Below are 24,655 nucleotides of genomic sequence, written 5' to 3' on the forward strand. Positions count from 1 at the left end.
TAGTTGTGCATATTGCATTTTGGGACCAATCGGTCAACAAGATGGCCAACTGGCGGCCATCTTGGATTTTGATAGTTAAAGTTTGTTACCGCTATTTCTCAGAAAGTACTGAAGGGATCTTTCTCAAATTTCATATGTAGGTTCTCCTAGGGCCCTAGTTGTGCATATTGCATTTTGGGACCAATCGGTCAACAAGATGGCCGACTGACGGCCATCTTGGATTTTGATAGTTAAAGTTTGTTACCGCTATTTCTCAGAAAGTACTGAAGGGATCTTTCTCAAATTTCATATGTAGGTTTCCCTAGGGCCCTAGTTATGCATATTGCATTTTGGGACCAATTAGTCAACAAGATGGCCGACTGACTGACGGCCATCTTGGATTTTGATAGTTAAAGTTTGTTAGCACTATTTCTCAGAAAGTACTGAAGGGATCTCTCTCAAATTTCATATGCATGTTCCCCTTGAACCCTAGTTGTGCATATTGCATTTTGGGAGCGATCGGTCAACAAGATAGCTGACCGACGACCATCTTGGATTTTGATAGTTAAAGTTTGTTAACGCTATTTCTCAGAAAGTACTGAAGGGATCTCTCTCAAATTTCATATGCATGTTCCCCTTGAACCCTAGTTGTGCATATTGCATTTTAGGAGCGATCGGTCAACAAGATAGCTGACCGACGGCCATCTTGGATTTTGATAGTTAAAGTTTGTTAACGCTATTTCTCAGAAAGTACTGAAGGGATCTCTCTCAAATTTCATATGCATGTTCCCCTTGAACCCTAGTTGTGCATATTGCATTTTGGGAGCGATCGGTCAACAAGATAGCCGACCGACGGCCATCTTGGATTTTGATAGTTAAAGTTTGTTACCGCTATTTCTCAGAAAGTACTGAAGGGATCTTTCTCAAATTTCATGTGCAGGTTCCTGAAGGGGTCTAGTGCATTTTCGGACTTATCGGTCAGCAAGATGATCGACTAGCAGCCATCTTTGATTTTAATAATTGAAGTTTATTACTGTTATATATCTCAGAAAGTACTGAAAGGATCTTTCTCAAGTTTCATATATAGCATGTAGTAAAAGTTTGAAAAGCAGGGAAAAGATCCCTCTTTCTGTTATCAGACATAGATCATTCTTTGGTGGGCGCCAAGATCCCTCTGGGATCTCTTGTGTCAATTGAAGTTTGTTACCGCTATTTCTCAGAAAGTACTGAAGGGATCTGTCTCAAATTGCATGTGCAGGTTCCCCTAGGGGTCTAGTTGTGCATATTGCATTTTGGGACCGATCGATGAACAAGATGGCCGACAGGCCGCCATCTTGGATTTTGACAATTGAAGTTTGTTACCACTATTTCTCAGAATGTACTGAAGGAATCTTTCTCAAATTTCACATGTAAGTTCCCCTAGGGGCCTAGTTGTGCATATTGCATTTTGGAACTGATCGATGAACAAGATGGCCTACAGGCCGCCATCTTGGATTTTGACAATTGAAGTTTGTTACAGCTATTTCTCAGAAAGTACTGAAGGGATCTGTCACAAATTGTATGTGCAGGTTTCCCTAGGAACCTGGTTGTGCATATTGCATTTTAGGACCGATCGGTGAACAAGATGGCCGACAGGCCGCCATCTAGGATTTTGATAATTGAAGTTTGTTACTGTTATATATCTCAGAAAGCAGTCAAAGGATCTTTCTCAAATTTCATGTGTAGTAATATGTAGTAAAAGCTTGAAAAGCAGAGAAAAGATCCCTCTTTCCTTTGTCAGACAAAGATCGTCCTTAGGTGGGCGCCAAGATCCCTCTGGGATCTCTTGTATATGTAGTGTGTTTGAAAAAGTTTGAAAAGCAGGGAAAAGATCCTCTTTCCATTGTCAGACATAAATCATTCTTTGGTGGGCGCCAAGATCCCTCTGGGATCTCTTGTTGAGTTTTAGGCCAGATAATATCCCAAAACGCTCAATTTTCTGAATTGCCTTAGTAACTTCATTGTGCTTTAAAAAGAGTGTAGTGTCGTCCGCAAGTTGGGCTATCTTAATGTGTTTGTTTCTAATGTTGAATCCGCTAATATTGTTATCATTTCTTATTTGGATCGCCATTATTTCGACTGCTATAACAAAGAGTAGGCAGGATAAAGGACATCCTTGTCTTACTCCTCTATAGATCGGATAATCGGCAGTTAACCAGTTATTGTTTTTAACGACACCCCTAATATTTGTATAAAGAGTTGAAACCCAGTGTGAGAAAGAGTTTCCGAAACCAAATTTTTTTAAGCATGCAAAAATAAAATCCCATTCAATTGAGTCGAAAGCTTTTTTGAAGTCTAAAAATAATATGCACGAGTCGAGGTTGAATTTTTCAGAATAATCTATTATGTCCTGAATTTGTCTAATATTAAAGCCAATAAATCTATTTTTTATATACCCATTTTGGTCCGTGTGTATTATTTTTGGCATCACTTGTTTTAACCTTGTGGCTAGTGCATGTGCCGCTATCTTATAGTCTACATTTAATAATGTTATCGGTCTCCAGTTCTCTAACTTGGTGTATTCGTTTTTCTTATGAATCAACGTTATTAATCCAATTTTTTGTGTTTCGCTTAGTTCCCCTTTCAAATGAGCCTCGTTTAAAGATTCTGTTACAATCATCCCTATTTTATCCCAGAATTTAATGTAAAATTCCACAGTTAAGCCGTCCATCCCTGGACTTTTATTTCTTTTCATTTTATGTATTGATTCTGTGCATTCGTTTAATGTAAGCATTCCTTCACAACAATTTATGTCTTTTTCAGTCAGTGTGTTTACTTGAACTTCATTGACATATTCATCTATCTTATTTATATCTGGATGTTCGCTGCGATATAGATTTTCATAAAATTCTTAAATCCTATTCATTACTTCTATTGGTTCTTTTACAACCTGACCATTTTCATTTTCTACTTCATGTATTATTTTTTGTGTTTGTCTTGATTTTTCAAGTCCAAGAAAAAATTTTGTATTCTTCTCACCATCTTCTACCCATTTGATTCTTGAACGAATTTGGAATCCTTTCGCTTTTTCTTCATAAAATTTGTTTAGGGTTGTCTCTAGTTCATCTTTTTCTTGTTTTTCAGTTTCATTAATATTTTCTTTTTCACTTAGTATTCTTAATCTCTTTTCGTGATAATAAACATTTGTCTTTGTTGTTTTTGATATTTGTTTACAAAATTTTATACTTTCATGTTTTATAATTAGTTTGCAATTATCCCATGTTTGCCTTTTATTAAAGTTCATTTGAATTGAATGATGTACGGAGTTTGGAATCGCTTTTGTTATTGTAGTTATGTACTCTTTGTTATCTAAGACACTATTATTTAACTTCCATATCCCAGGTCCTTTATTTTTAGCTACATATACTTTAAGCGATATCGCTTGGTGATCTGTACTTTTTATTTGCGCTGGTCTGATGTCAGTAGATCTTACTGCACTAATAATATCCTTACTTATTAAAAACAAATCTATCCTACTTGCTTCGCCCTTTTTATTCCTTCTCCATGAGTATTGTATTTTTTCTTTATGTTTCTCCCTCCATATATCATTTTAATTTCAGATTTTTTTATTATGTGTTTTAACCCATAACACATATTTTCCTTTCTTTTGTTATTTGTAATAGATTTTTTATTATGTGTTTTAACCCATAACACATATTTTCCTTTCTTTTGTTATTTGTAATAGTTTTCCTATCTTTCTCGTGTAATGTTTCATTAAAATCTCCTCCTATAATAATCTCCCCAGTCGCTCTGGTTTTGATTTCGTTTGATATACTTTTTAAGAAGGCGTTTCTTTGCATTCGTAAGTTGGGTGCATACATATTACATATTGTATATATTTGCTGACCTATATGAATATTGGTTAATATAAATCTTCCAACATTATCTTTGTAAATATCGTTAAGTTCTGCATGCAGTGTTAATTTAATTAAGCATGATGTTCCTCTACTGTTATTACTTCCATAATTATGTATATATTCAGCAAAGTCGTGTACCTCATCGTTTACTTTTTCGATAATATCTTCGGTGTAATGTGTCTCCTGTAGTAGACATATATCAAAATTTTGTTGTTTTAACCATTCGTATAATCTCATCCGTTTTCCTTTATCACGCAGTCCTTGTGCATTTAGGGAAATTACATGGATTTGTTTCATTTTGGTTGTTTTTCTTTAGCCTTTTTTGCTTTTTTGCTTTCGCTTGTTTCTGGGGAGGGAGGCGTTCTGCTTTTAGAATGACTTCTTCCTCGTTCGCAAGCAGGAGTACTAAATGCAGCCGGTTTCATGTATTTTTGTAGAGTGTTCACTGGAACTTCTGTTTTTCCGTCATTTTTATTATTTGTTTTTTGTTTTCCATTTTTTTCTTCTGCGGGGTTCTGTTGTTGTTGTTGTGTCTGTTGTTCAGCTTTTTCTTGTTTGTGTTTTCCGTCTCCATCTAAATCCTCATTTATGTCTGGACAGTCTGACCTTTTATGACCTTGTTTCCCACAACTGAGACACTTCCATTCGTTCTCACAAGTAGTAATACTGTGACCTACTTCGAGGCATTTGATACATTTTTTGTTTAGGCCTCTCGGCTGGCCGTAGTACCAGATATTTCCAATGTAGCGCCCCATTGGTACTGATTTTGGTAAATCATTTTTCAACTTTTTGACAAAAACCACTCTATCACCATTGTCACAGTTAGTGAGTTTGTTATTGATTCGCAACTTTTCTCTGTACATATCGAGAACTTCACATCCATTCCCTTCTAGGGTTCTTTTTATTACGCCATCGTCAGCTGACAATGGTATATTGGAGACTTTTAATCGAGTGGTAGTTTCCGGATCATGTTTCTGTGTTCTTGGATTTTCTGGTAATAGCGTTATATGTTTGCCTCGGACACGGATACCACGGGTCAGTAACGTTAGGCGGTCACTCGCGTTGTCCGGGTATATGCGCCATATACCTTCCGTTTTCTGTAAACCGTTTAAATGGTCGGCGGGCATTACCTCGCCTAAACTGATGAACAACTCGGTGTGGTTTAAAAATTGTTTATTTTCAAATGAGTTTCCATATCCGAAAACATCCTGTTCCTTTAGAAACACCGGTTTGGTTTCACCATATCCTGGCGCATAATTGTGCGTGTCCACATTTACACCCGTGCTTGGATTCGTCACGGTCTGTGACTCGTTGTTATTTCGCTCACCCGATAAGACGTCTGCGTATGCTTGTGGTTTACCTGTATTAGGTTGTATTACCGAAGCGTGACCGGACTTCGCTAGCAAATCTGTTAACGCGGCCATTATACTTGGTATATTACTCAAATCCAGCGACTCGTTTTCAGCCATTTTAGGTGATTTCACAATAGCTTTTTTTGATTTTTCGGTCAAATAACAGCAAATGATAATGTCTTACATCGATCGTACCACTATGTTTTCCTGTTGCTTGCTTTCAATGTGATCAAATTACACTTTTAAATGCGGAGCTAACATCCACAGCTTGCCTTGGTCAGCGGCAGATAACTCTCATCACTACACTGGACATATTCTTTTTGCTTAATAGAATATCTTAATACACAAACGCCAAACTTGTAAAATTGTAAACTAGCACCATGTTGTTATCATTTTTAAAATCATATAATATTTTTCTACTTTTTTTAATTAACAGATGGATGTGAGTGTAACTCAGGTTGGCATGGTGATAACTGTAGCCAATCATGTCCACCAGGGTATTATGGGAAGGGATGTACCCACAAGTGTATGTGTCTATATGGAGCCAGTTGTAACCCTGAAGATGGAGCATGTGACTGTCCACCAGGAAAAACAGGGGCTGCTTGTGATCAAGGTAAGGGGGAATAACTCAAAATATATTATGGACATGTTGATATATTTCTGCTCATTCACTCTGTAAAATTGATGTAATTTTCTTTGGCTTATCTCAATCTCAGACTCAGAAATCTAAACAAGCATGTTAAATAATGTCCATGCATGTCCATTTATGTTAGATAAACAGTTCCAGATAATGCAATCTTTAATTCACTGGATATCTACCGTTTTCCATGGCTACATTTTGCCTCCAAAATATTACTTGACAGTTATTTCATCTTTTAATTTCTCAAAGACAATCAAACTTTTTACATTTTATAATCCAAATAATTCTTTTGTTTTAGTATGTCCATTTGGTTACTATGGATACCACTGTCAACAGTTGTGTATGTGTGAAGATGGCTGTCCATGCCATGCTGTAACAGGGAGTTGTAACTTCACTGATCTAGACCAGAATTTCTCTCAAGGTGTGTATAAAGTGTTTAGTATTTGATTCTGATACAAATACATTTTCATTGTAGCATAATGGTTATCTCTGATACATAAAACAGAGAGCCAGCAGAACTTATAACATGGTTCTGGAATGGGCAACCATTGCTCATATGTCCCTATATATATGTCCTGATCATTCACACTAGAAATTGACATGTTTCAGTGGGACAGTGTTATGCCCAGACTGTCATCAAAGAAAGACGCCTTGTCCCAGATCAGTCAGAAGACTACAGGTACAGAAAAATATGTTTTGTTTGTTAGATTGTTCTAATTAATTCTGTACGTTTATATGATGCAAGTTTTCTTAAGTGATGATATTTAAGAATAATTCTATTTGATAAATAGAGGATCTTACATGAGTGGCTATGTAATATGAAATTTATCAAACAAATTCAATAATTTGATATGCCAAGAGCCTATAGGCAAGAGGTATATCAAATTATTTAACGAGTTTGATAAATTTCATATGACGTAGTCACGAGTGTAAGATTCTATTTATCACATATCTTTTATTAATAGAATTATAAGTGAATCTTTTTAGTTTTTTTTCTATATAAAACAGTAGAAATCCAACTCGGATGTGACTTTTCAGTCTACTGAGACAATCATATAAAGATTATGACGTCAAAACTACCTGTGACGTCACAATATTATAATTACACATGTGTCTTGCGATATTTATGACATGGCCATATGACTTGGCTAGATGGGCCAGTTATGTGATAATTATATGGTGTATGTTACATTTAGGAAGCTGATGATGAATAATTTTACTAATTCTACGGACATTCATCAATTCAATGATTCAGAAAATCTTGTTGACACTGAAAGTTTCATTAAAGATAATCCACTGCTGACATATAGTATTTTTCCTCAATAAAAAGCAAGAGCAGATGAATTAATATTTTTCTTCGGTTATAAAAGTTACTCACATTACACCATTACCACCATTGAAAAGTTTTAACATCTAATTTAATTTCAAGATAAAAATATCAAAAATAATTAATTGCATCCCGAAAAAATTCCGTGGCACTATGTTCTATATGGAATGTAGTACGGATTGAGCATGCTCCAAAAGCAAAACAAATTGTATTATTTTTTTGTGTTAATCAGACATATATACAGTGTATATTCTTGATTAAACACCAATTATTGTTCAAATGATGAGAATCGTTTATGCTTTGTCGGCGGATGAGCATCTTTAAGTCTTCTTTGAAATATAAATGAAATATTTGTGTATATTATTGTTGATCCAGTCAACCATCAATCCATTTTCTGCTATTTTGTAATAGTTATGTACCAGAAATTCTACGATTCATTTCAGAAAATCTCCTGTTAAATGAACACTTGATCATTTTACTCTATAATACAATTTATAAATGTGTCTAATATATGTTTCAGGTTAATGCAGATGGGTTTTGTGGCTCTTGGCTTGGTTGCTACTATAAGTACTATTTTGAATATAGTCCTTGCATACAAACTTGTGACTCAGACCCGGAGAAAACAGAGCATGAAATACAGATCACCAAAGTCATCAAACTCCAGTCATATGTTCATGTTCCAGGGCGTATCAACCTCGGATGATGAACTCTCATCACTCAACGAATATTCCAGGGCCGAAACGTCTTTTTCTAATAGCAGTTCATTAAAAAAGAATTCTTTTTCAAAGGATGTTACATAGCTATATGTTATATCCATATTGTTAAACTTCTGTTAGGATTTTTGTTAACATTTTATAAGTATTTAATGAACAACCAGAAATCTCTGTAGATCCTGTGCGCAGAGCATCCAGACACCATGCTGGTTCCATTTGTTTATATTTGTAAAGGTTGAGAATACCTAAACATGATTTTCTTACAACATTCAGCTTTTGATTAACCAATTTTTCATAGAAATAGATTAAAACTTCCTGAGTATAAACTCCCATATTAAGTGCTGTAAAAATATTTAACTTGCTCATCATAATCAGGAGTAAAACAATGCAGTGTTGAGAAAGACACACCCATCTCAGGTTAGTTTTACCATGTTTATTTAATCATATGTTTTCAGTTCTAGCCAGTTAGTGTGTGCAATAATATACCTATATGTACATAGACAACATAATGTATTATGGATTATACTGGACATGTACTGTTGTTGTGTTAATTGGATAATTTTCAGATTTAGTTGACCGTTGGATATAATTATTATTTCTGAATTGTTAAGTTATAATTATATTCATGCCAAATATAGATATTGTGAACTAGTATAGCCTGAGATACTCTGGCCCTGACACCAGACTTAGACATTATGATAGATAGATGTCTGGTTAAGGGCCAGAGCGCAGTCCTATATCAAAACGTGGAATAAGCCGACACCGTTTGGTATCGGGCCAGGTCATCTCCGATTCAGACTGACCATGGAGAAGCACCACTAACCTTTGTCTTTTCAACAAATGAATATTAAATCTACCCAAATATAGCAATCAGTCGAGATTAAAGGTGATTTGCATACTATGAGAAGATGGCGAGGGAAATGTAAGTGGCGATTCTCGGTGGTAATATTTTGTAAGTAGTCTGAATCGGAGATGACCTGGCCCGATACCAAACGGTGTCGGCTTATACCACGTTTTGATATAGGACTGCGCTCTGGCCCTAAACCAGACATCTATCTGTCATTATGTCTAAGTCTGGTGTCAGGGCCAGAGTATCTCGGGCTAGAACTAGTATAACTTGTTGATCACTAGGATATTAGCAAATTGAATGATTTAGTAGTGAGTTTTCATTTGTTTCTGGATTTAAGTCGATAAGAACAAAAATGCTGTGTGGTTATTATCTTTTGTGACCTATGTAAGTTTGTATGATATATGACTGCACTTTGGTGCAAATATTTTTCAAATATGATATACTAAAAACCAACATTTTTCGCGGCTACTAAATTTTGCTATTTCCATTTTTAATTAGGTTCTCGGAGGTAAAATGTTAATGGATAAGCTGATTGAATTTAAAAATTTTCAATAAAACAGATGTAGATGCTAATTCACAGATACATAGACAAATTTTTGTGAATTTTGTTTGATCGCCAAATTCACGAAAGTAAATCGCAAACAAAAAAGTTGGTTTACTGTAGAATATGAGACAACGATCAAATGGTTTCCTATCTTTAAATCCACCTACGGTACTAAAAATAGTTCAATGCAGCTGACATGTTACATTCCATTGATGAAGTTACAGTGTATATTCTGTATGTTTGTGTAGTCATACATATGTAAGCTCAGCTACTACAACCATGACAAGTGAGCCTAAACTTTGTTACTGTAGATCTAGACTGGGGAGCAATTTTGTTATCACTGTTGGAGTTATACAACTTATATTGTTTATGTGAATGGGAATTTTGGATGTCTATGTTATTATTGATCTATTACTTTGTATATAGTAGGCAAGGTTTGTTTGGTAATTAACGGTTTATACATGTTAATGAGTCATTATTTGTCAAAAGAAACAAATTATTTTTATTTAATTAATTAATGAAATCCATGCAGGTTTCTGTTTGTCAATGTTTGACAAGTCTGTGATAAAGAGTATCGGTTATGCATCTAACCCCAACCATACATGTACTGTAGTGTACAATATAGCAGTAATTAATTGTATGGTAGCTAAGTCATTCTCACTATATATGTGTGTAATATTCAGATAGAAGTATATTTGAATGGTGTATAGTATTCAGATAGTAGTATATTTGAATAATTAAGGATGGTAATTTTTGTGTCTAAACTTTAAATACACATAATGAGAAAAACTTTAAAAGTTATGATTAATTAATTATCCAATGGGACCCAAAGGAGGAGGGCAACTGAAGTTTGGTTTTATGCCTGTCTGTTCTTTTCCTCACATATTCTTATACAAGTTCTATATTTCAAAATTGGGTCACAGGTTTTCTAAGGAAAGGTGGTGCGTAACACAAGTCACTGACATTTATTTTGGCCTTTGATTTACCTAATAGCAGCCTGTCTGGGCTTTATATATCTCTTTTGTTATGGTACTTCGACTGCAAAATGAACATAATATTTCTTTTTGGTTATGGGTTCATCTAGATGAGGCAATACATCATGTTCCAAAAGTAGGTCACTGTGACCTTCATTTTGACTTAAGCCCTGTTTCAGGTAAATGAGGATTGAAATTTGCTATTTTCTTACATTTTTGAACGGGGTAATATTGAAAGAAACAGAATAGTCAAGATGCATGTATTCAAAATTCTCTAAAATATTTGTTTTCTATTCTTTTGATATTAACCTTTCTTGAAACTGTTAAATAGTTACATGTATTCATGAGTATTGATATTTAAGACTCTTTTATGGCAAAATAAAGTTATGCAGCATTTTATACTGTAACTTTATACAGTAACTGTTTGTATAGGCAAGGGATTCATCTCTGTTTTAATTGGACAAGTGTATACTGCAAATGTATGGATATCTTTCCCATTTTTGTTCATTAAAAGAAAATTGAACACTTGATAATGGACTGTTGTCTTTTTTCTCCAGTCAACAAAGACTGATACAAACCGTAATCTTGACACTACGTGCTTTATAACCAAAGCTTCCCTTGAGCTGGGCACTATCAGCTGGTGTAGTTTGACATTTGACCTCTTGCTCTTGTTCTCTCAGAAATGTGAAACGTTTCTTCATCTCAGGGTTATTGTATTTGAGTGATAATGATGTTTGACACTCTGCCTCCAGCTCTCTATCTGTGGGGTACCAGGTAGTTCCATATGTTTCTACATTCTACCAGTTAAAATTATGAGGTCAAGTTAATGTTGTAACAGTAATTCAACTCACACAGGAGAGTCTATAGACCAGAACTGATCAAATATTTCATAAAATGGAATCTTCATAATAACCCGTTGAATGCCCATATCCTACAATACATGGCTCTAAAATCAGGAAAACAAAGAAGGTATAGGTGTTAACAATTTATTTTGTACATATCATTTGGTTACAGTTTATCAATATTTCAATTATTAGTACCTACATAACAAGAAATTATCCCAAGTAGGCTGGATAGCCATTTTGTTGAAACTGTTTGCATTTTATAGATGAAATTACACAATGTACTTTTGTTGAGTTATGCAAATTTAAGTACAGTATACAAACACTTAAGAAATTCAGATTACAAAATAACATATAAAACTAAATGGTTATAAAACACACGATAATATAAGCACCTATTAAGGATAAAAGGGTATTACACAGTTAACAGCTGTAAATTGTAAAGGTAAAAAAAGACAAATATAACAGGATAAAGGATAACAGAAGTTGGTAATAGAAGTAGATTACAAAATAGATACACACTGATTCCTATATATAACATGGACACTGATTATATGGCTTGTCTGAATAAAAACATGCCAAGAATGCAAGACCTGTTTGAAGGTGCACAATAAATATTAAGAAGCAAGCTATGCAATTATTAATATCTTGAACAGGAAGTTTTTTAAGATTAATTAGTAGTTTATAGTACTAAATTTCCTTTTTTCTTTCTTTAATACATGGGATAAAACAGTTTAGAAAATTAAAATCCTATATAACAAGCTAGAAAATTAAAATCCTATATAACAAGCTAGTTATAACCATACTGATTTAGCTTCACACTGACAGTAAAACAAGGACATGTTACCAAACTCTGACACAATGACAGATAGTCTCATCTAAAAATCTAGGACATACAGGTTTACTTATTGCAAGGTAAAACAAATACGATATGATAGCTATGACATTGATAATTCACATCAATATAAACTTGATATGACCAGAGATATAAAAATAATTACAAATTAAATACAATACCCGTACCTAATAGGAAAACCTAGACCAAACCTATAAAACCATTGCTAAATTGTGTACATGCTGTATGTTATGGCAGTCGGGGTATATGGGGTTAAATGACTAGTGGAAGGGGATCTTTTATTGATTTGGAAAATACTATTATACTGACAATGATCACACATGTAACTATTGATTAATAGTTAGTCCTAATCAACAAATTAGGAATCTTGATTACAAAAGGATGCAGGTGTCGAAGGACGGATATGGATATAATGTCTTATTAAAGTTTTAAATACACAAACTGAGAAACATAGCAACACACTGCATGCAATGCTAACCTTCTTAACAAAATCATAAACAGGGAGAAAGCTACAGATGAATGTGTGAGGAGATATATAGATATAATGAAGGAAATGTGAAGTGGAAAGGCTATTTAAGAAACATAATTTGATAAAAAGAATACTTTACATTAGACATATAAGATAGATGTGGTAACAATACTTTACATTGGATACAACATTCTCAATAAGATATGGTAACAATACTTATTGGCTTACATATTGACTATACACAGTAGACTGATATGGTAGTAATTTACAGACAGACATATGTTAGTAAGTGGTGAATATCTGGCAGTGTGGGAGGTCTGTGTTCCTCTATCCTGTGGTAGACAGATATATGTTAGTAAGTGGTGAATATCTGTGTCAGTGTGGGAGGTCTGTGTTCCTCTATCCTGCGGAGACCCAGAGTATCCTTCTGAGCTTCGTCCGCCTCCCTTTGTAGATGTCGGACAAACTTCCGCCGCCATTGCGTTGCGAGTATGACAGCACTTATATCATCTTCAGACCCATTTTCAGGCATCATCAGACCCTGTTCAAATAATGGTTATAATAACAAAAGTTTTAGTGACTAGATTTTTGTATGAATAAATTTCAAACATTATTTTATTCTGTGTAGCTCAGCCAGTAAAGAGTGAGCATGATTTGGTATTGGATGGAGAATCATTTTACTGAGTAAGGGAAGTCGTGGTTTCAAAATCTACTCTAACACGTATATGATTAAATGACATATTGTGTATACAATTTGTTTACCAAAGTATACACTTACTCAAACATGAAAATAGACAATGGCCAGTTCATTTCTGAAATAATACTTATTCTACTTCTGATCCTATAAAGCCAGGGAATCTTAATTTCGAACCAATGAGAAAATAAGTGAATATGTCACCATGTTTCTATTTGGTGACGTAACACACACAAACCTTGACACAGACGGTCTCAGCAGATCTGATGGTCTGGGTGACAACTTTCATCAGGTTCTGTGCATTCTGTATCAGAATCTTAGCTGCCTGAAATTGTATCATTAATATTATAAGTTTACAGAACATTTTTGTTAATATTAATTTTAATTTCACTGTGTTGTACAGATCCAACAAAAATGAAACATGATTCAGCACAAAATTAAGCAATAGCCTTTGTACAGAAAACCTGTTGATAATATGTTCCTGTATATCAAAATGGCCGCAAAGAATAACTTAATGGATGGACAATCATTCTGTATGTATACTTTTTTCCTTTTAAATTAAAATGCACATTAATTCTGATACATACAGTAGTATAATAAGTTATACATTATGTAATCAGCTTTTTAATTGTTTACTGAAAAAGAATAAATCAAGGACATACTATCATATTACCACTCACCTTATCTTAAGATAAATACAATTTGATTTTTATTTCAGAACCAATAATATATATCAAGTAATTTGACTGTTGTTATAGGTTAGTAGCAATCTACAGCAAACAACACAGGAAGCATCAATACACAGCCGATAGCAGTAACACAACACCAGGAGCCTTGTACCAAGGTACTAAAAGTACTATAACCCTTAATTTCAATTATCTTTTGTAAGTACCCCTCCAGTAGATGTTAAAATCAGAAAGAGCAGGTCAAATTCATGGTTCAGACAATTGCTTGTAGTAGGTTCAGTTTACATGTAAAGTCTACCATTTTTCTGCTTTAGTCCTGATAGAAAGATGTTGATAACATATAGCACAGACAGAGTGCCATGTCCTATACTTCTCATATTCACTGATGTACCTACTAAAAGTTTTCAACTGAGAAGGAATATCATTATAATATTCATCTATTTGCAATTAATTTAAAATTCATTAACTAGAAATAATAAAGATTAGAATGTTACACCAAAAATATTCTTCAGTTTATAAATATCAATATTCAGTTATTAAGTAACCAATTAAAAACCTTTGAAGTCATTAGACAAAATTTTTACTTAAGTTATATTATAATAATGGTAAATGTTTATTTTTCAATACAAGTAATATTATTTTTCATAAAAACCCAAAGCAGACAGCCGAAAGAGCTAGTTATTGTTACAAAAATAGCAATTCTGAGCAGTAGACAGCAAACGGACAGATAAAAGTGTCTATATCTAAATCTATTAGTGCAAAACTGACAAGAAACAGTTCATCTATCAAAGCTACACAGCCAAAAATGTCAAGTTTTAGTGTGCATGATTTAAACCACAGAGTGTGAAGCAGTAATGCTGACATTTGTAGTACATCTAGATACACCCTACAGATCTAATCCAGCAGCCAACAGGCAGATTCTATTTTCTCATATCACCGACACAGTTCACACATCTAAAACACAGCGGTCTGTACCTGTTCTACAGTGACGGGAGGACAGGTTACCTTCAATAAGAGTTTTATCACTAATCATACATATCTTACCATTGATAGCTTATAGTGTGCTAAGTTTGGCTTCAATCTAAGAGTATCATCATTGACTATAATATCCAATTATCTTAGAAAAAATAATGTAATTTTGCTCTAAACTCATGAATTGAATATCAAATATTTAAAAAGCTGATACATGATTTTTGAACAGTCATGTCATAAATGTTTGAAGAGAAACTGAACATAAACAACATATACAGGGGAGGCTATACTTTGACAACTTATCTGACAACAGATGGTCAGATTGATATATATTGGACATGATATCTCTGATGGCGACATTTACACTGAACCTCATCCTCGTGTCCAGGTGATACATGAATACTTATACAGAGTAATTATAATAAGTACAGTATATTGTTATTATCAAATTTTACTCCATATAGAAAATTACAGATATAGAAATGTTAAGATACATGCAAACAATATAGTTTGTATCAAATTATATCTGAATACATGACATACTGTATAAATAAAGATCGTCCACCACACCTAGTTAGAGTTTAACTACTGATAAATAATGTACATACAATTGAATATACTTAATACTGAGGAGAGCTGACCAGTAACAGAGATATACTCAATACTGAGGAGAGATGACCAGTAACAGAGATATACTCAATACTGAGGAGAGATGACCAGTAACAGAGATATACTCAATACTGAGGAGAGCTGACCAGTAACAGAGATATACTTAATACTGAGGAGAGCTGACCAGTAACAGAGATATACCCAATACTGAGGAGAGCTGACCAGTAACTACTCAATACTGAGGAGAGCTGACCAGTAACAGAGATATACTCAATACTGAGGAGAGCTGACCAGTAACAGAGATATACTTAATACTGAGGAGAGCTGACCAGTAACAGAGATATACTCAATACTGAGGAGAGCTGACTAGTAACAGAGATATACTTAATACTGAGGAGAGATGACCAGTAATAGAGATATACTCAATACTAAGGAGAGCTGACCAGTAATAGAGATATACTCAATACTGAGGAGAGCTGACTAGTAACAGAGATATACTCAATACTGAGGAGAGCTGACCAGTAATAGAGATATACTCAATACTGAGGAGAGCTGACCAGTAACAGAGCTATACTCAATACTGAGGAGAGCTGACCAGTAACAGAGATATACTTAATACTGAGGAGAGCTGACCAGTAATAGAGATATACTCAATACTGAGGAGAGCTGACCAGTAACAGAGATATACTCAATACTGAGGAGAGCTGACCAGTAATAGATATATACTCAATACTGAGGAGAGCTGACCAGTAACAGAGATATACTCAATACTGAGGAGAGCTGACCAGTAACAGAGATATACTCAATACTGAGGAGAGCTGTCCAGTAATAGAGATATACTCAATACTGAGGAGAGCTGACCAGTAATAGAGATATACTCAATACTGAGGAGAGCTGACCAGTAACAGAGATATGCTCAATACTGAGGAGAGATGACCAGTAATAGAGATATACTCTATACTGAGGAGAGCTGATCAGTAACAGAGATATACTCAATACTGAGGAGAGCTGACCAGTAATAGAGATATACTCAATACTGAGGAGAGCTGACCAGTAACAGAGATATACTCAATACTGAGGAGAGCTGACCAGTAACAGAGATATACTCAATACTGAGGAGAGCTGACCAGTAACAGAGATATACTTAATACTGAGGAGAGCTGACCAGTAACAGAGATATACTCAATACTGAGGAGAGCTGACCAGTAACAGAGATATACTCAATACTGAGGAGAGCTGACCAGTAACAGAGATATACTTAATACTGAGGAGAGCTGACCAGTAATAGAGATATACTCAATACTGAGGAGAGCTGACCAGTAACAGAGATATACTCAATACTGAGGAGAGCTGACCAGTAACAGAGATATACTCAATACTAGGAGAGCTACAGTAATAGAGATATACTAATACTGAGGAGAGCTGACCAGTAATAGAGATATACTCAATACTGAGGAGAGCTGACCAGTAACAGAGATATACTTAATACTGAGGAGAAATGACCAGTAATAGAGATATACTCAATACTAAGGAGAGCTGACCAGTAATAGAGATATACTCAATACTAAGGAGAGCTGACCAGTAATAGAGATATACTCAATACTGAGGAGAGCTGACTAGTAACAGAGATATACTCAATACTGAGGAGAGCTGACCAGTAATAGAGATATACTCAATACTGAGGAGAGCTGACCAGTAACAGAGATATACTCTATACTGAGGAGAGCTGACCAGTAACAGAGATATACTCAATACTGAGGAGAGCTGACCAGTAATAGAGATATACTCAATACTGAGGAGAGCTGACCAGTAACAGAGATACTAATACTGAGGAGAGCTGACCAGTAACAGAGATATACTCAATACTGAGGAGAGCTGACCAGTAACAGAGATATACTCAATACTGAGAGGAGAGCTGACCAGTAACAGAGATATACTCAATACTGAGGAGAGCTGACCAGTAACAGAGATATACTTAATACTGAGGAGAGCTGACCAGTAACAGAGATATACTTAATACTGAGGAGAGATGACCAGTAACAGAGATATGCTCAATACTGAGGAGAGATGACCAGTAATAGAGATATACTCTATACTGAGGAGAGATGACCAGTAATAGAGATATACTCTATACTGAGGAGAGCTGACCAGTAACAGAGATATACTCAATACTGAGGAGAGCTGACCAGTAACAGAGATATACTCAATACTGAGGAGAGCTGACCAGTAACAGAGATATACTTAATACTGAGGAGAGCTGACCAGTAACAGAGATATGCTCAATACTGAGGAGAGATGACCAGTAATAGAGATATACTCTATTCTGAGGAGAGCTGTCCAGTAATAGAGATATACTCAATACTGAGGAGAGCTGACTAGTAACAGAGATATACTTAATACTGAGGAGAGCTGACCAGTAATAAAGATATACTCAATAGTGAGGAGAGCTGACCAGTAACAGAGATATACTCAATACTGAGGAGAGCTGACCAGTAACAGAGATATACTTAATACTGAGGAGAGCTGACCAGTAATAGAGATATACTTAATTCTGAGGAGAGCTGACCAGTAACAGAGATATACTCAATACTGAGGAGAGCTGACCAGTAATAGAGATATACTCAATACTGAGGAGAGCTGACCAGTAACAGAGATATACTCAATACTGAGGAGAGCTGACCAGTGATAGAGATATACTCAATACTGAGGAGAGCTGACCAGTAACAGAGATATACTCAATACTGAGGAGAGATGACCAGTAACAGAGATATACTTACATTGTTATCACCAGGCGAGGCCATCTGTACAGTGGAGATAATATTAAGCTGGGTACTGACGGTAGGTATCTGGTCAGCATAGAACATCAGGTCTTTGGCAAATCTGGAATTAATGTCTTACAATCAAAATCAGGTCAGCATACAACACAGTAGGCTTATCAAAAAATAGTACAACTTACTATAGTATCTCATATATTGGGGACCATGTCACTAGGTATAAGTGAGACAGCTAGGGTATTGGAGCTTATTTCTTGACAGTCAAAATTCCAGTTACAAACTAGCTAAGCCCATGCACACCTGTTGATGACATTTTATCACATTTCTTTCACATATTACAAAGTTCTCAATGATAAGAACAATGATTATATAGTATTGTAGATAATAATGCTTGGGGTGTATGCACACCTGCTCCATGTTGTTATTACATTGTCGGTATGGAAAACAAGGTAAGGGGATTATTACATGGGTCGGTCAAGTGAAAACTTCCAAATGTATAACTAAACCAACCTCTTTTCTACACAATATTTTGCGAGAATCTTTGCAAACTTCCTCATCTTTTGTCCATTCTCTGCTACTGCTTTGCCTGTCTGTGACATCTGTAAATGGTTCTGGAAAACAGACACAGGTTTATTCTTCCCTAAGTCAATATCAGAGTCAATCATTTATCATCAAATGAAATTCATAATTTTAAATCACTTACAGCTATCCTGCACATGTTAAAAAGCATTTCCTGTTTAATGTTTATCATGATCAGAGCCTTTGGATACCATGCAGTGTTGCTCTCGAAAACCCATTTCCTAGATTTATCGTGATTGGTCATTTTTTTGAACAACTAGTACAATCTATGATAGGTCCTTCTCCAAATATTACAAAATCATTTAACAGTACTGTAATTGGTTTAGTAATACAAACAATGATTGGTCGCTTCTAACACTCACTGTGATTGGTCCCTCTCCTTGACTATACTCCATCATGTGCTGTAGTTGCTGGGACATCTCCTTAGCAACCTGTACAATTGGGTTATCTTCATCCTCCCACTTGTCAGCCTCTTTTTGAAGATACCTGGCAGCAGCCTTCAAACAAATATATCTTGTAATGCAAATTTCGTTCAAGTGAAAGCAAACCTTGACAAGGGAAGCCAAATTGACTTTGCAGGCAAACTTTCATTCTGGGAAAAATATGGAAAATATCCTTCCACCTGAGTATGAGCAATGTATTATCTTAACATAAAGGGGAAACCCAAAATCATCCACAACATCTTCGTTTGACACATATTAGAACATGTAGATCAAACCTAAAATGGCACTCCCATATAAAAACATGACTCCACATAAAAGCATAACTACAAAGCTAATTCCACACTTGACATCTTACATATAAATATTAATATGGGATCAACATAAGTTAAAGCCAAGGCAAATAAATCATCAGTTTGTCTTTATATTGAGTATGCCTGTACAGTGTAGACCCTTACACCCAGGAAAACATGGTGCAACGTAGAGCTGCATGTTATGTATCTGAAAGTAAAAAGATCCCCTACACACATTACATTGTTCTGTTCCACCCCTTTTGAGTCAATTTTTCTGTTTTTCCCCAATAATTAAAATAAACACATATCACCATCCATTTGGTTATTCAGAAATTGACTTTATAATATCTCTAATATCTCACATGACATTATTTTCAACTTGTTGAAGTTGATCATTACAAATACAAAGTTATCTTTTGATTTGGTTACCTCCCCATATTGCTTTGTTACCTCCCCTTTTTGTTTTTGATTATCATAACCTATAACCTTCACTTATTGTTTTTTTAAATGATATAAATTGTTTCCTTTCCTTATCATATCTCTTTTATCTAACACTATGTAATTCAATTCTTTTTTAACAATAAATGGAAAAAGTGTTTAAAGACTTGAAGAGTTCCATACCAGGATAGCATTTGTCGGTTTATATGGGGATGCCGTTTGTCTCGCCCGAGGCTTGGGTAACTGGCCAAGAGTTTCCTCTCCACGCCGATCACTGCAACAGAAGAAATATCATGATAGATTGTCACATAGAAACTGAGCTTGGTTCATTATATATAAAGTTTATATGAAAAGTTCAAGTAATCTTAAATAGTGAAATAGTTCGAAAAGGTAGGATATTGTACAATAATGCTACTTTGCTAATTGAACATAATAATTATATACATTATGTAATAAGATCATATTTAATAATCATTATTTCCACACACACAAACAATGTTCTATAATCACTCTATCGGCATGACTGAAGTAATATGCTTCTAAAACTACAAGGATTTCTTATTATCTTTTACAATCTCAATCTACCTTGTGACCCGAAGCAGCTCTTCATGAACGTTTTGGAATGTGACCTTGACTGGTTTAAAACTGTCTTCTTTTTGCACTTCTGTGACCTCTTGATTTCCTGAAGGTCTTGCACTTGCTGCTGTGACACTAACAAGTGATTGGCTGTTAGTTGTAATCATGTTTTCTTTGACTTCTCTGCCGTCTGCTTTAACTTGTGGAGTGATGACGATAGTTGCAGTGAAATCTGGTGCACAGGATGTAATTCCATTAACCTCCTCCACATCAAGAAGTCTACACACTTCTGTGGACAACAATACAGGATAACATTTTTACCTGTGTGGACAACAATACAGGATTACATTTGTACCTGTGTGGACAACAATACAGGATTACATTTTTACCTGTGTGGACAACAATACAGGATTACATTTGCACCTGTGTTTTTGGACAACAATACAGGATTACATTTGCACCTTTGTGGACAACAATACAGGATTACATTTGCACATGTGTGGACAACAATACAGGATTACATTTGCACCTGTGTGGACAACAATACAGGATTACATTTGCACATGTGTGGACAACAATACAGGATTACATTTGTACCTGTGTGGATAACAATACAGGATTACATTTGTACCTGTGTGGACAACAATACAGGATAACATTTGCACCTGTGTGGACAACAATACAGGATTACATTTGTACTTGTGTGGATAACAATACAGGATTACATTTGTACCTGTGTGGACAACAATACAGGATTACATTTGTACCTGTGTGGACAACAATACAGGATTACATTTGCATCTGTGTGGACAACCATACAGGATAACATTTGCATCTGTGTGGACAACAATACAGGATTACATTTGTACCTGTGTGGACAACAATACAGGATTACATTTGTACCTGTGTGGACAACAATACAGGATTACATTTGTACCTGTGTGGACAACAATACAGGATTACATTTGTACCTGTGTGGACAACAATACAGGATAACATTTGTACCTGTGTGAACAACAATACAGGATTACATTTGTACCTGTGTGGACAACAATACAGGATTACATTTATACCTGTGTGGACAACAATACAGGATTACATTTGTACCTGTGTGGACAACAATACAGGATAACATTTGCATCTGTGTGGACAACAATACAGGATTATTTTTACCTCTATGGGAAACAAAACATGATTATATTTGCACCTCTATGGGAAACAAAACATGATTATATTGAATATCTTCATGCTTGTATAGACCACAGCATTACCTTTTTCATGAATCCAGTTTATCAACATCTTCCTTCTACACTGCTCAGTAGAATACAAAATATAAACTCTGGCTGGATTCAAAAACCTCTTTTGACCAGGGCTTGCTGTACATGACCTACCTTTTGACCAGGGCTTGTTGTAGATGACATACCTTTGACCAGAGCTTGCTTTACATGACCTACCTTTGACCAAAGCTTGCTGTACATGACCTACCTTTGGCCAAGACTTGCTGTACATGACCTATCTTTGACCAAGACTTGCTGAAGATGACCTACCTTTGACCAGGGCTTCTGTACATAACCTACCTTTGACCAGGGATTGCTGTACATGACCTATCTTTGACCATGGCTTGTTGTAAATGACCTATCTTTTGATCAGGGCTTGTTGTAGATGACATACCTTTGACCAAGACTTGCTGTAGATGACCTACCTTTGACCAGAGCTTGCTGTAGATTACCTACTTTTGACCAGGGCTTGCTGTACATGACCTACCTTTGACCATGGCTTGTTGTAGATGACATACCTTTGACCAAGACTTGCTGTAGATGACCTACCTTTTGACCAGGGCTTTTTGTAGATGACATACCTTTGACCAAGGCTTACTGTAGATAACCTACCTTTGACCAGAGCTTGCTTTACATGACCTACCTTTGACCAAGACTTGCTGTAGATGACCTACCTTTGGCCAGGGCTTGCTGTAGATGACCTACCTTTGACCAGAGCTTGCTTTACATGACCTACCTTTGACCATGGCTTGTTGTAGATGACCTACCTTTGGCCAGGGCTTGCTGTAGATGACCTACCTTTGACCAGGGCTTGCTGTAGATAACCTACCTTTGACCAGAGCTTGCTGTAGATGACCTACCTTTGACCAGACTTGCTGTAGATGACCTACCTTTGACCAGAACTTGCTGTAGATGACCTACCTTTGACCAAGACTTGCTGTAGATGACCTACCTTTGACCAAGACTTGCTGTAGATGACCTACCTTTGACCAAGGCTTGCTGTAGATGACCTACCTTTGACCAAGACTTGCTGTAGATGACCTACCTTTGACCAAGACTTGCTGTAGATGACCTACATCTGACCAGGGCTTGCTGTACATGACCTACCTTTGACCAGGGCTTGCTGTAGATGACCTACCTTTGAACAAGGCTTGCTGTAGATGACCTACCTTTGACCAAATCTTGCTGTAGATGACCTGCCTTTGACCAGGGCTTGCTGTAGATGACCTACATTTGACCAGGGCTTGCTGTAGATTGCCTACCTTTGAACAAGGCTTGCTGTAGATGACCTACCTTTGAACAAGGCTTGCTGTAGATGACCTACCTTTGACCAGGCCCCAATTTCTTGACGCAAACTTAAGTCAAAAACTGACTTAAGTCATAAATTTTCATATAGGTTACATAAGGCGAAAAACTTAAGTTTTGACTTAAGTCTGCAATTTTGTTTCGAGAAATCGAGGCCTGCGCTTGCTGTAGATGACCTACATTTGACCAGGGCTTGTTGTAGATGACCTACCTTGGACCAAGACTTGCTGTAGCTGACCTACCTTTGACCAGGGCTTTTTGTAGATGACCTGTCCTTGACCAGGGCTTGTTGTAAATGACCTACCTTTGACCAGGCCTGGTTGTACGTCTGTAACTTGCTGTAGTAAAACCACTAGATGTCGTATCTTTGCTGCCCACCTAATTCGTTGCTGAGACAATTCCTTCAAATCTACCTTACTGCTGCCTAAAAATGTAAAACAACCAAAGCATTATAAAGTATGGTTACCTAATAGTCATTCATGCATTTATCATTATACCAAATGAAAATGCCTGATCTGTAAAACGTATAAATTTCCTGGTTTCCATGTGAAATAAGTTCCACCAGAAACAGTGATAGTGAGGTAAAATAGCCTCTAAACTATCAGTTCTATGCTTAGTTAACATACTTTTGGTTATTTCATTCATGACATATACAACTTGATGAGAAACAACATGTTATTTAAAAAAAATTATGAATTTTGAGTTATAGCATGGAAGCCTATTTTCAGACAGTGTAGTCACTGAAGCTATCTACATAGTAATTCCTATATGTTGTCACTCCATTGTAGGCGACACAATGATCAATGGGCTGTTACACCTGAGTGCTGACCTTAAACATTTGATGATGTCTGATTATTACCTGTAAGTTTTTTCAGTGAGTTGATAAGTCCAGGAGCTAGGCCTGTGATGTCGTCCAGAGATTTACGGATTGCTGACCTCTTACTGATATCTGTAGATAGCTGAATACCCTGAAGTACTCTCTGACGGAGCGTCACCATTCCACGACTGAATGAGCTTATCTTGTCCAGGCAATCAGCTATGCTTTGTTGTCTCTGTGCTTCTGGATATCATAAATTGAACAGGGAAATATTGATACAGGGGATCTGACATTGTTATGATCACAGAATCCCCTAGAGTTATTGTCCATTAGGTTTGATGTATCATGTACAATGTATTCTGTAATTGTATATTACAGAGTGATCAGTCCTTGAAGGTATGTACGTATTGGTTGCAACATCATGTGTTTGCAAAAGTAACATCATATTGAAAAAAATGACGCTAGTTTTGTTCATGAACCAATGATGTCACAATTGATTTCTTCCCACATGGGAGAGAACTCTGTAATATGAAAATACAGAATATGTTCATAGAGGAAAACAAGAGGCCCATGGGCCTTAACAGTCATCTGACTCATGGCACAAAACAACAAAGTCACAGTATAAAGTATTGGTTAACGATTAATATAAACAAAACAAGGAACTCCTTAGTTGAATATGTAAGTTTCTGAAATAGGTAAATGTCATTTGTTGAACAAACTTGGTAGCCCTTCATCCATATATGGTTGTAACCC

At 35.7% G+C, this 24,655-nt stretch overlaps 2 protein-coding genes across 4 annotated transcripts in view; one reads left to right on the forward strand and one right to left on the reverse strand.

Moving 5' to 3' along the window:
• Positions 1-10,808, forward strand: part of LOC138316193 (N-acetylglucosamine-1-phosphodiester alpha-N-acetylglucosaminidase-like) — a 41,573-nt gene extending 30,765 nt beyond the window's left edge. For both annotated transcript variants that reach the window (XM_069257768.1, XM_069257767.1), the window contains exons 8-11: positions 5,664-5,840; positions 6,166-6,288; positions 6,477-6,546; positions 7,715-10,808. In XM_069257768.1, the coding sequence (XP_069113869.1) occupies positions 5,664-5,840; positions 6,166-6,288; positions 6,477-6,546; positions 7,715-7,994 (650 nt within the window). In that variant the 3' untranslated portion in view covers positions 7,995-10,808. The remainder of the gene's footprint in view (positions 1-5,663; positions 5,841-6,165; positions 6,289-6,476; positions 6,547-7,714) is intronic.
• A 1,067-nt stretch (positions 10,809-11,875) lies between these two features.
• Positions 11,876-24,655, reverse strand: part of LOC138316192 (uncharacterized) — a 38,896-nt gene continuing 26,116 nt past the window's right edge. The window contains exons 22-31 of one of the 2 annotated variants that reach the window (XM_069257765.1): positions 23,945-24,145; positions 23,390-23,509; positions 20,513-20,792; positions 20,111-20,201; positions 19,119-19,253; positions 18,688-18,788; positions 18,181-18,283; positions 14,798-14,827; positions 13,375-13,461; positions 11,876-12,983 (exon numbers count right to left, since the gene is read on the reverse strand). In XM_069257765.1, coding sequence (XP_069113866.1) covers positions 12,795-12,983; positions 13,375-13,461; positions 14,798-14,827; positions 18,181-18,283; positions 18,688-18,788; positions 19,119-19,253; positions 20,111-20,201; positions 20,513-20,792; positions 23,390-23,509; positions 23,945-24,145 — 1,337 coding nt within the window. In that variant the 3' untranslated portion in view covers positions 11,876-12,794. The remainder of the gene's footprint in view (positions 12,984-13,374; positions 13,462-14,797; positions 14,828-18,180; positions 18,284-18,687; positions 18,789-19,118; positions 19,254-20,110; positions 20,202-20,512; positions 20,793-23,389; positions 23,510-23,944; positions 24,146-24,655) is intronic. The other variant, XM_069257766.1, reaches the window with a different exon arrangement.

This window comes from Argopecten irradians, chromosome 2 (assembly GCF_041381155.1).
Source record: "Argopecten irradians isolate NY chromosome 2, Ai_NY, whole genome shotgun sequence".
NCBI classification, from domain to species: Eukaryota; Metazoa; Mollusca; class Bivalvia; order Pectinida; family Pectinidae; genus Argopecten; species Argopecten irradians.